We start from the raw sequence: 13,660 nt of genomic DNA on the forward strand, positions 1-13,660 counted from the left end.
CCTGAAAAATTAAAATCCATGCCTGATGTACAATCTAACAATACTAGTGGATGACAATCTTTCTAATGCTACGCCTATATTCAAGGATTGAAACTAATGTGTGTCATAAATTTCTTAAGGTTCCAACGTACATTGATTATTTTCATGATTTCAATTTATTTAGTTAGATTCTTCAAACTACTCATTCCGTTCCCAAATGTAAAATTTTCTAAAATTTCACGATTATTAAGAATATAATAAATGTTTACAATTTAATTTATAATTTATTTTTCAATACACTTTTCAATAACTATTTACCAATAAAAATTAATCAATTCAAATATTCACAATTAATATTTTTTAAAAATATACAAAATACTTTAAAAATATAAAAAATCTATTTTTGTGAAACAAGAATAAATTCTAAAAAATTTTATTTTCGGGAATGAAGAGAGTAATATTTAGACGAAACTCAAGATCTAACAGTGATTATCAGCGTAGTAATTAGGTGATAAAATAATTAATACAATTGATAAATGTTAAATCAATGTATTAGTATGGTTCTGTAGTTGTATATATGTATAAGCTAAGCTGTATGTTAACAGCAAAAGAATAACACAATATATATACACATGTATGTGCGATATGTCAAAGATCCATGTGGTATTTAATATTTCAAATTTAAATTTCCCAAGTGTCCTATACAAGTTAAATCAAAAGAAAGATCAGCATATGCCCTAAAGCTTAAATGGTATAAAAGGTGGGTCCTATATACAAACCTCTCATGAACTGATCTCTTCATTCTTCTCGCTAAATTCTCTCTCATAAGAAAACTTCAAGATCTTGTGTTCCTGACCTAAATTACTAAGATTGATCAGCTCGCAATTCTTAATCAGTGGTCGGTTTTGCGTGTGTGTATACACACATTTATATGTATATGTATGAGGAGGAAAGGAACAATATTGCTAATAATCAAGAAAGACTGAGATTGGAGATGGCCTTTCCACAGCATGGATTCATGTTTCAGCAACTCCATGAAGACAATACTCATCACTTACCTTCCCCTACCTCTCTCCCTTCTTGCCCTCCACACCTCTTCTATGGTAAGTTCATCCTCTCTCTTTCTACACACACACACGTACATAATAGTGTGAAAAGGGTTGGTAAATTTTGTTGTCCTTGTTTGGTGTAGGAGGAGGAAACTACATGATGAACAGATCGATGTCGTTCACGGGAGTATCAGATCACCATCATCTAACTCAAAAAAGTCCGACCACGACGAACATGCATGATCAGGACCAGGTGGGCGAGGAAGACAATCTATCAGATGATGGGTCCCATATGATTTTAGGAGAGAAGAAGAAGAGGCTCAGTTTAGAGCAAGTTATGGCATTAGAGAAGAGCTTCGAGCTAGGGAACAAGCTAGAGCCAGAGAGGAAGATGCAGCTTGCTAAGGCTTTAGGGTTGCAGCCTAGGCAGATTGCGATATGGTTCCAGAACAGGAGAGCTAGGTGGAAGACAAAGCAGCTCGAAAGAGACTACGATTCTCTGAAGAAACAGTTCGATGTTTTGAAATCGGACAATGATTCTCTTCTAGCCAACAACAAGAAACTCCACGCTGAGGTATATTTTAAAAATATAAACAAACTAATTCTCCTAATATTTTCTTATAACTGAAGTAATTCTCCTAGTATTTCATCACGTTTTATCTAAAAGCTAACGAACGATTTAAACTAATACGAATATTTTTAACAACACTAATCATGAATATAGTTAGGTGTGTTGATAGTTTGTAGAATTTTTCCTAGCAAAAAAAAAAATTGTCGAATTTTAGTGATGAATTATTGTCTTCATCAAGCGTATACAAAAAGAAAATGTTTTCTTTTGAAACTGGGTTTTACAAAAAGAAAATATTCATGGATTAACACGTAGTTTGCATCCTATATATATATAGTAATAAAATTCAATTAGATTGCTGACAGGCTCTTGATCCAACGCAAAGATGTTTGTTCAAAAGACATTAATTATTCTTAATTATACATTTAATTATTTGATAAAGATTCTTGTGTACATATATTTATAATCAATAGAATTCCCATGTGCTTGTAGAGTTGACATTTATGATAAGTTATTTTTTTTACTTTGGTTTACGTGTGATGATATTGTTACACAAAACAGTTAGTGGCATTGAAGAAACAAGACCGTCAAGAATCAGCAAAGATCAAGAGAGAAATAGCAGAAGCGTCATGGAGCAACAATGAAAGCACAGAAAATGATAATAACAATTCAGATATAAATCATGTGAACATGATCAAAGATCTTTTCCCTTCTTCAATCCGATCCGCAACTACGACCACGACCTCGGCCCATATTGATCATCAGATGGTTCAAGATCAAGGATTCTGCAATATGTTCAGTAGTATTGATGAAACGACGTCGGGTAGTTATTGGACATGGCCTGACCAGCAGCAGCAACATCACAATCATCATCATCATTTCAACTGATTCTATTGTACTCCAAGAGGAACATCATAATCCTGATCAACATCATCATCATACTCATCTTGATATCATTATCATCTTCAAAAGAAATTTCATAGATTTTCTTAATTGTGTATGTTAAAATAACTTGGTACTGTTTCAATTTAAATTACGTCGGTTCTTTACCTTTTTCTGCTCTTTCTTTTGGGTTTGTAGAAAATTGGGGTATAGGGAATATTCAACACAATTTTACAATGATAATTTCTTGTTCCTTTAATTGGAATAAATAAAATTTCTTTCTTCCGAAATATTTTATCAACTACTATATGTAATGTGTGTATATATTAATTAGAGATTTTCGTTAGTAATGATTAAAGTTTTTTTTTTCTCGATGGTTAATTATGCTCTATGAGAAATATTACAAGACGATTCTACAGTCGACAATTATATCTGCTTTATGAGGATTCACACCTGACTGCATCATCCTGAGCCGTCCTATGAGATCCATATCTGACGGTACATCTTGCGCCATACCGAAGATCTCTTGTATGTTTTTCTCTATAAATCTGCTTAATTCGTCTTTGCTGAGATTCGAAACCCAGACCTCCTGATGTAGAAGCATTAATGAACCCTTTAAGAGGGCTTCCAGCCTTCCACTAATGATTAAAGTTCATTGCTATGTTATTGTGATGGATAGCGACGATTATGTTTTACTAATAGCTTCAAGTTAATTTGTTTGACAAAAAGGCTTTGTCGATCGCATAACATCTTTTTATCCTCTAATTTTGCTAAGATTTTTTTTTTGTCGAAGTGGATGTGTCAAACGAAAATGATTTTCTTCTTATTTCTTTCTATAAGTATAGCAAACATATACATGAAATAAAAAAAAATATTTTGCTAGGTTGGAATACATAGCTAAAAAATAAAAATTAAAACATGATAAATTGCATATGCATGTTTGACAAGAAGATTTGATACAAAAATAAAAACTTCAGATCCATGTGCCTTTGAGTGGGAATCCAGCTCTGTTATTGACACAACATGAGCCATGATATATATATATATATATATATATATATATATATACATATACATGCATTTCCATGATTCCATCTACCTTTTAATTTTTTTTTTTGAAGTAATCGCGCGTGTGCTACTGCTCGTGTATTCTTTTATCAGATATATAAAGTAATATTGAAGAGATTTGTAGAACAAGATAGATTTGTGTCTGAAAGACTTTATTGAAACATAAACTAGGATTAGCTCAAAGGAGCTTTATTGAAAAGTAAAGAACAAGAAAGGAACAAGCTTGATGTTTGTCTTCAAGAACTAAATGAACCTTTTGATATCATAAATAGAGTTTGAAGTAGGCTGCTTGAAACGCAGCCAAAGTTGCATTGCCATAATGATACTAGACATATTTATACCAAATCTAACTTGCTAAAACCCTAAACACTTAGTCTAACAGGCTTGGTTGTTCTTCTTGGGCTTGGGCTCTTATACTCCCCTGCAAACTTAGCGTGGATGGAGCAGCAACGGAGCAGCAACGCAAAGTTTGAAAGCACAGATGAAGATGACTTGAAATGACCAGTAGGATGCTTTTGATGTAGGCAAAGGGCTCTTGTTCTTCTGGAAAACAAACTAAGTGTGAGATCTATTCAGGCCTATACTTGGAGAGTATTACATGGCTTCACTCAGAGGTTTCTCTTGAACTTGGAGAGCTTAGTTGATCTCACTCAGAGGTATAACTATGGCATATTTGTCTCACTATGAATCTAGGTTTCCTTTACCCATTTCATTCTTCTAATGTGTCTCATGAAGAACTCTCTTTCCACACCTACCAAATAAAACTATACTCAATCTCTGCTTCCCATCAGTATACTGCTAAAAAACTCTGCCTCTAAACAATCTGACAGTGTCGTTGGCATTTTACCGAGCAGCTTGCGTGCATTAGCATTAAAGCCAGAGACTTGCATCCAAGACCACACGTAACAAACCCAAACAAGCCTTTCTCAATCAACTTGTGTGTTCTAAAACCCATCTTAACCAGAATCTAAACCAGTACACGACATATAATTTTCTCATCCACTGTTCTGTCTCAATTAAAGAAACAGAGATAATACCGTGTAGAAGTGGTGAGGAAGCTGAATAAGTCTTCATTCTTCTCTGACCAGTTTGAGACCTGTCTGAAACTTCAACTAGAAAAAGCCCGATAAACCCCATGAACCACCGTGGTCTCTGTCTCGAACTTCTCCCTCTTCATATGGGCAAGCGCTTGACTGGTTCTGTTTCTCAATGACAGAGTCACAGCTGCAGCAGGTCTTTAGCAGGGCTTGGTGAAGACAGTGTTGAAAGGCTTAGTCGTGGTCGCAGGTTTTTTTTTTTTTTTTTTTTTAAAGTTTGGAGCTTTACAAGCTTGAGCTGAAGCTGGAGAAGAATCAAGAGATAAACCCATGAATCGACTGCAGCTCTGATACCATGAAGAGATTTGTAGAACAAGATAGATTTGTGTCTGAAAGACTTTATTGAAACATAAACTAGGATTAGCTCAAAGGAGCTTTATTGAAAAGTAAAGAACAAGAAAGGAACAAGCTTGATGTTTGTCTTCAAGAACTAAATGAACCTTTTGATATCATAAATAGAGTTTGAAGTAGGCTGCTTGAAACGCAGCCAAAGTTGCATTGCCATAATGATACTAGACATATTTATACCAAATCTAACTTGCTAAAACCCTAAACACTTAGTCTAACAGGCTTGGTTGTTCTTCTTGGGCTTGGGCTCTTATAAATATTTCCGTAGATAGTTACCATGTAATCATAATATAATCTATCAAAACTAGCACATATTAAGAAATAAAATGAATAAAAAACAAACGAGGATTTCTTTGGTAACTGGTGAAAACTACAAAAACGAATACGACTTACAAAGAGACAATATGGATTCATAAACATATCAAATAATTTCATTCATCAGATCATACCTTTAATTTTAATAACGCTGTAAATTGTCTATCATTAAGTACATGATGTGCTTAATTAATATTTTTGTAGTTACAATATTATTTTCTGTGCTCTACCCTTTCTTACAGTGTTTCTAAATTGCAAACTTGAAAGAACAAACTCATAATGAATTATTATGTCACTATATATAATTTTTATGAACTAGACGTAAACCTAACATTTAAAGTTCAAACATTATGTAATGTGTTTTCACGTAGTCAGTCGGGTAGATAGACTCAATATTCAATACACCCAAAGTACAATTTACATTTTATTCAATCACAGTTTAGTACCTTTGTACTTTCGTAACTTGATTTAACCTTTTTGTTTTAATAAAAGGCGAGCTGAAACTGAAATTATTGCCTTTTAAATTTTTGTATCAACTATAAGTGAAAAAAAAACATTGGAACATTGCTTTACATCCATGCACCATGAATCAGGCACGTTTTTTTTTGCTAATTTTACTGTAAATAATCCTATATTACGGCTACAAATCAAGATACAGTATTTTATAATTTTCGTAGGTTATCGAAGGATTATCTATTGGTTTTTTTTTTTTTGGAACACGGATTATCTATTGGTTACAATTAAACATTTCTAACAAACATAACTTTATAGATACTAAGTTTATTAATTGTTTTAGTAAAAAATTGAACTAAAAATAATTTAGTAAAGTTTATGAATCTCTACCGGTTATTACAAGACCAAAAAGGAACCTGTAAAATGGAAGTTAGCATTAACGATATTGTAGATAATAATTATAGTGGTAGCTGGTAGATGAGGAAGATTATTGGAAGCACACATTCCAAAGACGAAGAAGAAAAATCCAAAAAGAGAACAGATTCGAAACAGTGTTTAGAAGAATCGTTCAGTCATCTAGCTAGCTTTTCGGATCTTTGGATGCTTTTGGATTTGAAGTATTTATAAGTTTATATTATACAATAAAATGTACATATACTTGTTTATCAGTATCACACAAGAAAACAAATTGAGTACCAAATATTTCTTTCTTCGTGGGCTCTCCATGTGACCTCACTGCCACCACTACTTCACTTCAACAGAAACTACTCAGACTTGAGATCGTGAAAGTTTTAGTTTAAGTGAATCATCTAAAACAATACAATATACATATATGTTATAAATTCATGCAGTGTTCGTATGATGTAGCAATACTCAAATAAATAGTATGATAAACATTGGAGCGAAACCTTTCACCAAAAACTCTGAAACGCACTGTTTTGTGCGAAACCAAAGTTACTGAAAAATTATAAATTTATTTTCAGATCCTAAACTCATATGCCAACTACACTAATATATTCAGATACTGTTCGATATGCGTACGTACTTTTTTTTTTCGATATGCGTACTTACTATATGCGTTGCGTACGTACTTACATACGTAATTAATGGAATATATAGCTAGATGATGGCATGTGAGACCATGGAGTCATCATATGTTTTATATGGTAGTATAAGAATTTTGGTGAAGTGCACATGTTTATGTTGATGGATTAGGGATAGGTCAACTCCTAAATTCTCTGTTTTCTATCATTTGATTTAGTGAATACCGTCATTATTTATGAATAGATTGACCCGCCATAATCGCATTTAAATGCACTTTAATATGATCTTGAAAGTTGAAGTATAAGATCACATTCGAATATTGATATTTCTTTCTCAACACCATTTTATGACAAAATCTTATGCACACTTCTGACATCCTCATTCAGCATATAATTTGAAATAAATGAATTAACCTTGAAAAGAAAAATGGGTAATGTGGCTACAACTATTAAATCCAAACCCTTTAACAAACAAAAAAACTATTAAATCCTTCGAGGTCTTCATGGGTTTTCCTCTATGATCTTATACGGTTACGGGAAGAAAATATATTTATTTTGAACATAATAATATCAAATTGCGGTCCACATTTTACCTATGAGTCTATGACATATGAAATATACCATCAGAATTGCATACTAAAACAAGAATAAAGTGTTTCAAATTTGTGCATAAACTACAAACAGATGAATTATGCACATTCGTCATAGTTTGATGAGATTTGAAAGATCGAGAGCTGTTATTAACTTCCAATCTAGTTTCTTCTTCGTGATTATTGGTTAGTTACAAAGGTACTCTATGAAACAATCGAAAACTTGAAGAGCATATTGTGTTTGTAGTTTTTCCCTGGTTCAACAATCTGTGAAGGAAACTTCGGATTATTGACGGAGTCTGGATAACTTTGTGTTTCTAAACATAATCCCGCGAAAGCTTGGTATACCGTTCCATTCTTCCCCTTGATGTCCTTTAACATTCCTCCGGTATAGAACTGCAAACCGGGTTGGTTCGCGGATAACTCCATTTTTCTTCCCGATTTCTTATCAACGAGTTCCACTATTTTCCTCATCTTATCCGCCTTACCATCTAAGCAATAATTAATATCATATCTACAAAGAAAAAAATCAATAATTACAAAGATGTTACCATTATTAGGGATAAATGTGGATATTGGAAGGGATCCTAATCAATATATAAGATAGATGGGTCACTCCACTTAGTACCAATTGGTTTTAGGTTGAAAGTTCATCTAGCTTAACATGGTATCAGAGCCCGATCCACACAGTCCAATCCGATCCATTATCGATCCAGCCCAAAGTCGGCCCATCGATCTTTGCCCGAGCATTCCGAGATTGACGCTCAAAGAGCCATCATCTCGAGGGGGCGTATTAGGGATAAATGTCCCACATCGGATATTGGAAGGGATCCTAATCAATATATAAGATAGATGGGTCACTCCACTTAGTACCAATTGGTTTTAGGTTGAAAGTTCATGTAACATGGTATCAGAGCTCGATCCACGTAGTCCAACCCGATCCACATCGATCTGGTCCAAAGTTGGTCCATCGATCTTTGCCCGAGCATTCCGAGATTGACGCTCAAAGAGCCATCATCTCGAGGGGGCGTATTAGGGATAAATGTCCCACATCGGATATTGGAAGGGATCCTAATCAATATATAAGATAGATGGGTCACTCCACTTAGTACCAATTGGTTTTAGGTTGAAAGTTCATCTAACATGGTATCAGAGCCCGATCCACGTAGTCCAACCCGATCCACATCGATCTGGTCTAAAGTTGGCCCATCGATCTTTGCCCGAGCATTCCGAGATTGACGCTCAAAGAGCCATCATCTCGAGGGGGCGTATTAGGGATAAATGTCCCACATCGGATATTGGAATGGATCCTTAGCAATATATAAGATGGATGGACTACTCCACTTAGCACCAATTGGTTTTAGGTTGGAAGCCCATCTAGCTTAACAACCATCAGATAACTTAGAGAATTTTATTTTTTTTAACTTGAGAAAAGTATATGTACTCACCCTGTTTTAAGATCCTTCATATTATCTTTAATAGGACGGGGTTGAAGAAAATCATACGGTGTTCGTTTCACCGGCGATATTTTTCCGGTAGGAATGAGTTCGCCGTCGACAGGAGTGTAACTTGAACCTAGGATCTGTATTTCCTCGGACAAAATATCTCCGGAGTTATGACCACCAAGATTCCAATAAGTGTGATGAGCTAAGTTCACCGGAGTTGCTTTATCTTTAGCCTTTGCCTCCATTACTACACTTAATTTATTGTCTTTGACAAGTTTATATGTCACCGTGACAATGAGTTCTCCGGGAAACCCTATTGTTACATAAAGAAATAAATAAACTAGTAATCATAAAATTTTCCTTACAGATTAGATATATATATATTTTTAAAATCGGGTAAAAATTAATAAAACAATTGAAAAGAAAGGGGACCTTGATCACCATCAGGACTTGTGTAAGTGAATACAATGTGAGGTTTCTTGCCATCATACTTGTGCTTTGTAACTGCCCACACAACATCGCCAAACCCTTTCTTCCCACCTAAATTATACATAAATTATATTCAAATAATCATAATTAACTGATTTCTAATATGTTATAGAACTTATAGTACTCGTATCTAATTACCATGAAGTGTGTTTTTGCCATCGTTGGCAACAGTCTTGTACTCCTTTCCGTTCAATTTGAAATGGGCCTTTCCTATTCTATTCGCTACTCGGCCCACGGTTGCTCCAAAATAGACCTTATCTGTCTGCTTTGCAAACAAAGTTAGTATATTAACTTAGCATAGTAAAAACAAAATAAAATTGTTGTAATAGTAGTAATTAAAATCAAACAGAAAAACATAAAGGGAAACTAAAGTTTCTACGCACCTCATAGCTTTCGACGCTATCATAACCAAGAACAATATCGCCACTTTTTCCTGAAAATTTGTTAAAGTCATCATAATAAAATCTAGTTAAAATGTATATAATATGAGTTTTTATTTGATTGCCAACACTCAAAATGATTAGTTCACTAACCATTTTTATCCGGGAAATGGAGAGACATGATTGAAGCACCCCAATTTGTGAACTTGACGGTTAGATTTTCCTTTTTGAGCTCATATAACCCAATGTTTTCTTTTTCATTATCATCTCCATCAACTTCATCATCATCATCATCTTTATCATCGTCAGTATCAGTTTCATCATGTTCACCATTCTTTTTATCTTTGTGCTTCTTTTCATCATCATCACTATCATTATCATTTTCATGATGCTTAACACTCTTCTTCTTATCCCCATGCTTCTTCACATCATCATCATCGTCTTTCTTTTCATGTTGAACACCCTTTATATGCACATCCTGCTCGTTCTTTTTATGCTCACCTTCCTTCTTATGCACATCATGCTTCTTCTTTTCGTCCTTTTTATTCTCTTTGCCATCAGAACGGGCATTGTGATCACCATTTACCTTTTTTCCTCCTTTCTCTTTGTCTTTACTAATATGATGAGCTTTAGTAACTTTCTTGCTGCTCTCCACTTGTTCCGATTGCACTTCAACGTTGTTGGCAAATGAAGTTACCACAACTCCTAATGTAACCAATATAACCAAACATAACAAAAGAGAAACTCTCGCCATGGTGAAAGAAAAAACAAGAATTGAAAGTAATGAGTAAGATGGATTTTTTTGGTGAGTATTTATAGGTTGATTGTTATTAGAAATTATAAATAGGAAATTTTAACGAATGATTCGTCAAAGAAGTTAGGAGATAAAACCGGATTGTGTGTTCTAGATTTTCGTTTGTAATCACAAATAACATCACGTATATCTTTACAGCTAAAGCTACGTGAATCACCAAACTTTAGAAGATAAGCACTACACAGTACACACCATTTGTTTGTTGCACCACGTAATCAGTTGGACGTTTTCTTTTTTTATGTCAAAGATATTTGGCCCATTATTTTAGGCCTAGTAAGGTTGAGATTCCCTAATCAGAAACGTCGAAGCGGAGGAGACAATACTATAACACCTAATGTAATCACAAAAAAAAAAAGATGAAAACACTTAAACGACGAACATGATACAATACTATAACACCTAATGAAAAAATTCATCCCAAAAAAATAAACGATGGAGGTTCTTTTGATACAATTCCTAGCTTTTCTCTTCCTTGTTCACGAAACTAGTCGTAGAAGACGAAGAGGACGAGTTGTTGAACATAGATAGCGAAGTAAGTTGCGACGATGGTTGATCCAATGACGCACCCGTTTGATTATTTGCTATTATGTTAGACATCAATAAGCTACTAAAATAGCCTCCACGTCCTTTATTATTTTCCGTTGCGGCTGTTCTTTGAACACTGTCGCTAGTAGGATGCCGTGGACCGACCATCTGTTGTTCCCCGTTGGATCCTACCATTGATGAGATCGCAGCTGCGATCACCGAGTGGAAACTTGGGTCAGAAGTAAGGGCTTTCGTTAGGGTTTCGGTTAAGGACTGGTTATTTTGAACTGTTTTTACTTGGTTGGACGTACCAAACTGGACGTTGTTATAAGGGTATGGAGTATAAGAAGAATATCCATTACCCCAAGTCGCAGGTTGGTTGAGAAGAGACGAATTTGATGATGATGAATTAGAAGAGAAATTTAAGCTTGTGGATGGGAATCTCTGGAAAGAGTTAGGAAATTTGTTGAAATTTAAAGAAGACAATGAAGAAGAAGAATGTTGTGGTGTGGTGAGGTCTAGAGTGACGGTGGGATGTAATGGAGAATGAAGAGTGGGCGAATAGAAGGATTTGTTGCTGTTGTTATTGATGAATCTTGAATTGTCGTAGAGGTTGTTTCCGATCATTTCTGCGGCTGATGATAAGGAGGAGCCGGAGAGGAGCATAGAGGCGGCGGCTGAAGTAGTAGAGGCCATGGTGGTAGCTGAGAGAGGAAGAGGATGACTGTGCGTTCCTTCGTAGGTTGTGATTAGTATGGACATGTCTTCTGCACATCTTTGGACCTAAAACATTAAACAAATAGTTAGTATACTCAGATGATCTGTTTTAGTATATGCACATGCCCAATTGCTTTGGTTTGTCTAGGAATGTTCACAATTTAAAATAGATTTTATAAGAAATATGAAACTAAAACTAAAACAGGACCAAACAGATTTATACAAATTCATTATTAATTATTCTTTCAAAATTAGAAAATCAAGATTAAACGATAGATGAATTTGATTATTCTGTAGATATGTACAAAAAAAAAAGATATATACCTGTTTTCTAACGGGACATCCAGGTGCAACCGTGCAGCGATAGTATGCTCGTGGACAAGGATTTCCTTTCGCAATCTTTTGACCATATTTTCTCCATTGACAACCATCATTCATCTATACAAAGTATAATAAAACATTTCCTAATCAGTGGTGACATATAAAAATAATCAAATTATTTACAATAATAAGTTAGTTTTTTTTAGGCATCCAATAAAAGTTAGTTATAGATCATTAAAATGTATATATATAGGTTAAAGGACGTACCGTTGGTGTGTCACATCTCGCTCTAACGCAAACTCTAGCTCTCTTTACAGGATTTTGCTGGCCGCCCTCTCCATCAACATCGCCACCGGAGGCTGGTGCAGGAGAGCTTCTCTTCCCGGTAACTTTAGTCGGCGGCCATGTTTCTCCTGGGGCGTCCTCCAAGTTATTTTCCAGACTAGAATTGGCTGGATTCGCGACACTGGGGTCACGTCCGTTGCCGCTATTGAACCCTAAGGTCAAGCCAGCTTTGGTCAACTCTTCGTCATCGTTGACTTTTTTGCTGGTCGCGTCTGTTTTCTCTTCCTTTTTCGAGGAGTTATCACTCGGGGAAGAACTTCTTCTTCCGAGTGAAAGCGACACAAGCTCGCGTTCTTGATCTAAAGAACTCAAATCTGTCGTCGCCTTTGGAAGATCAATCATGTTTTGATCTTGTGTTTGGTTGTTTGAAGGTTCTTCTTGATGAATTATATCGAAGAATCTGAGCTTGAGAGTTTTGTAATCACTTTCAATTCGTTCGAGCATCCCTTTAAGCTTTTCGTTCTCTTCCTTCACCTCGCTCATCTCAGCCTTGGCAGATTCAAGTTCTTGATGATCTTCCTCAACCTAAGATCATCGAATATAAAAACGGATTAATTTCCCAAATAAATATAAATTGTTCCAAGAATTTATTTGTTACATATATAAATTATGGCGATCCGTAGATTCCATACTAACCCTAACTACCGAATTATTCAATCTTGTGTGAAATGATCTTTAGAACTAATATATAATCGTCTAATTTCCATTTTTAAATGAACAATAAGTATTTGAGTTTTTATTTTTATTAATTACGATAAGCAAAGTAATTATGGAATATAATATTTATCTCAAGATATATACAAGAATTACAGAAAAGCGTACAACAAAATACAAATCTGAGTGTCTTCCGTATACATGTAGAACTTTATTACACATATGAGTTGGTTACCTTAGTTGCTTCATGGATTTGAGCAGATCCAAGAACTTTATCCTTAAGAAGAGAATCGGAAGTAGGTAATTTCAGAATAACCTCCATTTTTAGAAATATAAGAAGATCTTTGTCTTCCTCTTTGAATTTTGTTTTTCTTTTCCTTTGTTGTCTGTTTGTTTCTTTCACAGCCTCATGAAAACCCTTTACTTATAGCCATTTGTGTAGTTTCTTGGAGAGGACCCAAAGCGTCAACAATTCAACATGTTCAATTTTTTATTCTGTTTATTGAATTCGGAGACTTTTTCCTCCATTCATGCATGTGTTATTTATTACTAAGTAACTAACGAAATATAAATTAATT

The 13,660-nt window shown here is 34.7% G+C and overlaps 3 protein-coding genes across 3 annotated transcripts; 1 reads left to right on the forward strand and 2 right to left on the reverse strand.

The window, feature by feature from the left end:
- The first annotated feature begins 750 nt into the window (after positions 1 to 750).
- Positions 751 to 2,647, forward strand: LOC106369892 (homeobox-leucine zipper protein HAT7-like). The gene is made up of 3 exons (XM_048742301.1): positions 751 to 1,082; positions 1,172 to 1,602; positions 2,158 to 2,647. The coding sequence occupies exons 1-3, from the start codon at positions 911 to 913 to the stop codon at positions 2,482 to 2,484; spliced, it is 930 nt and encodes a 309-aa protein (XP_048598258.1). The 5' UTR covers positions 751 to 910; the 3' UTR covers positions 2,485 to 2,647.
- Positions 2,648 to 7,537: 4,890 nt separating this feature from the next.
- Positions 7,538 to 10,680, reverse strand: LOC106370561 (galactose mutarotase-like). Its single transcript, XM_013810565.3, has 6 exons — positions 9,860 to 10,680; positions 9,710 to 9,759; positions 9,465 to 9,588; positions 9,270 to 9,377; positions 8,841 to 9,150; positions 7,538 to 7,906 (listed from the first exon to the last, which is right to left on the reverse strand). The coding sequence occupies exons 1-6, from the start codon at positions 10,458 to 10,460 to the stop codon at positions 7,597 to 7,599; spliced, it is 1,503 nt and encodes a 500-aa protein (XP_013666019.1). The 5' UTR covers positions 10,461 to 10,680; the 3' UTR covers positions 7,538 to 7,596.
- Positions 10,681 to 10,821: 141 nt separating this feature from the next.
- Positions 10,822 to 13,660, reverse strand: LOC106372130 (probable WRKY transcription factor 72). Its single transcript, XM_048742302.1, has 4 exons — positions 13,318 to 13,660; positions 12,351 to 12,953; positions 12,087 to 12,200; positions 10,822 to 11,828 (listed from the first exon to the last, which is right to left on the reverse strand). The coding sequence occupies exons 1-4, from the start codon at positions 13,402 to 13,404 to the stop codon at positions 10,977 to 10,979; spliced, it is 1,656 nt and encodes a 551-aa protein (XP_048598259.1). The 5' UTR covers positions 13,405 to 13,660; the 3' UTR covers positions 10,822 to 10,976.

This window comes from Brassica napus, chromosome A10 (assembly GCF_020379485.1).
Source record: "Brassica napus cultivar Da-Ae chromosome A10, Da-Ae, whole genome shotgun sequence".
NCBI classification, from domain to species: domain Eukaryota; kingdom Viridiplantae; phylum Streptophyta; class Magnoliopsida; order Brassicales; family Brassicaceae; genus Brassica; species Brassica napus.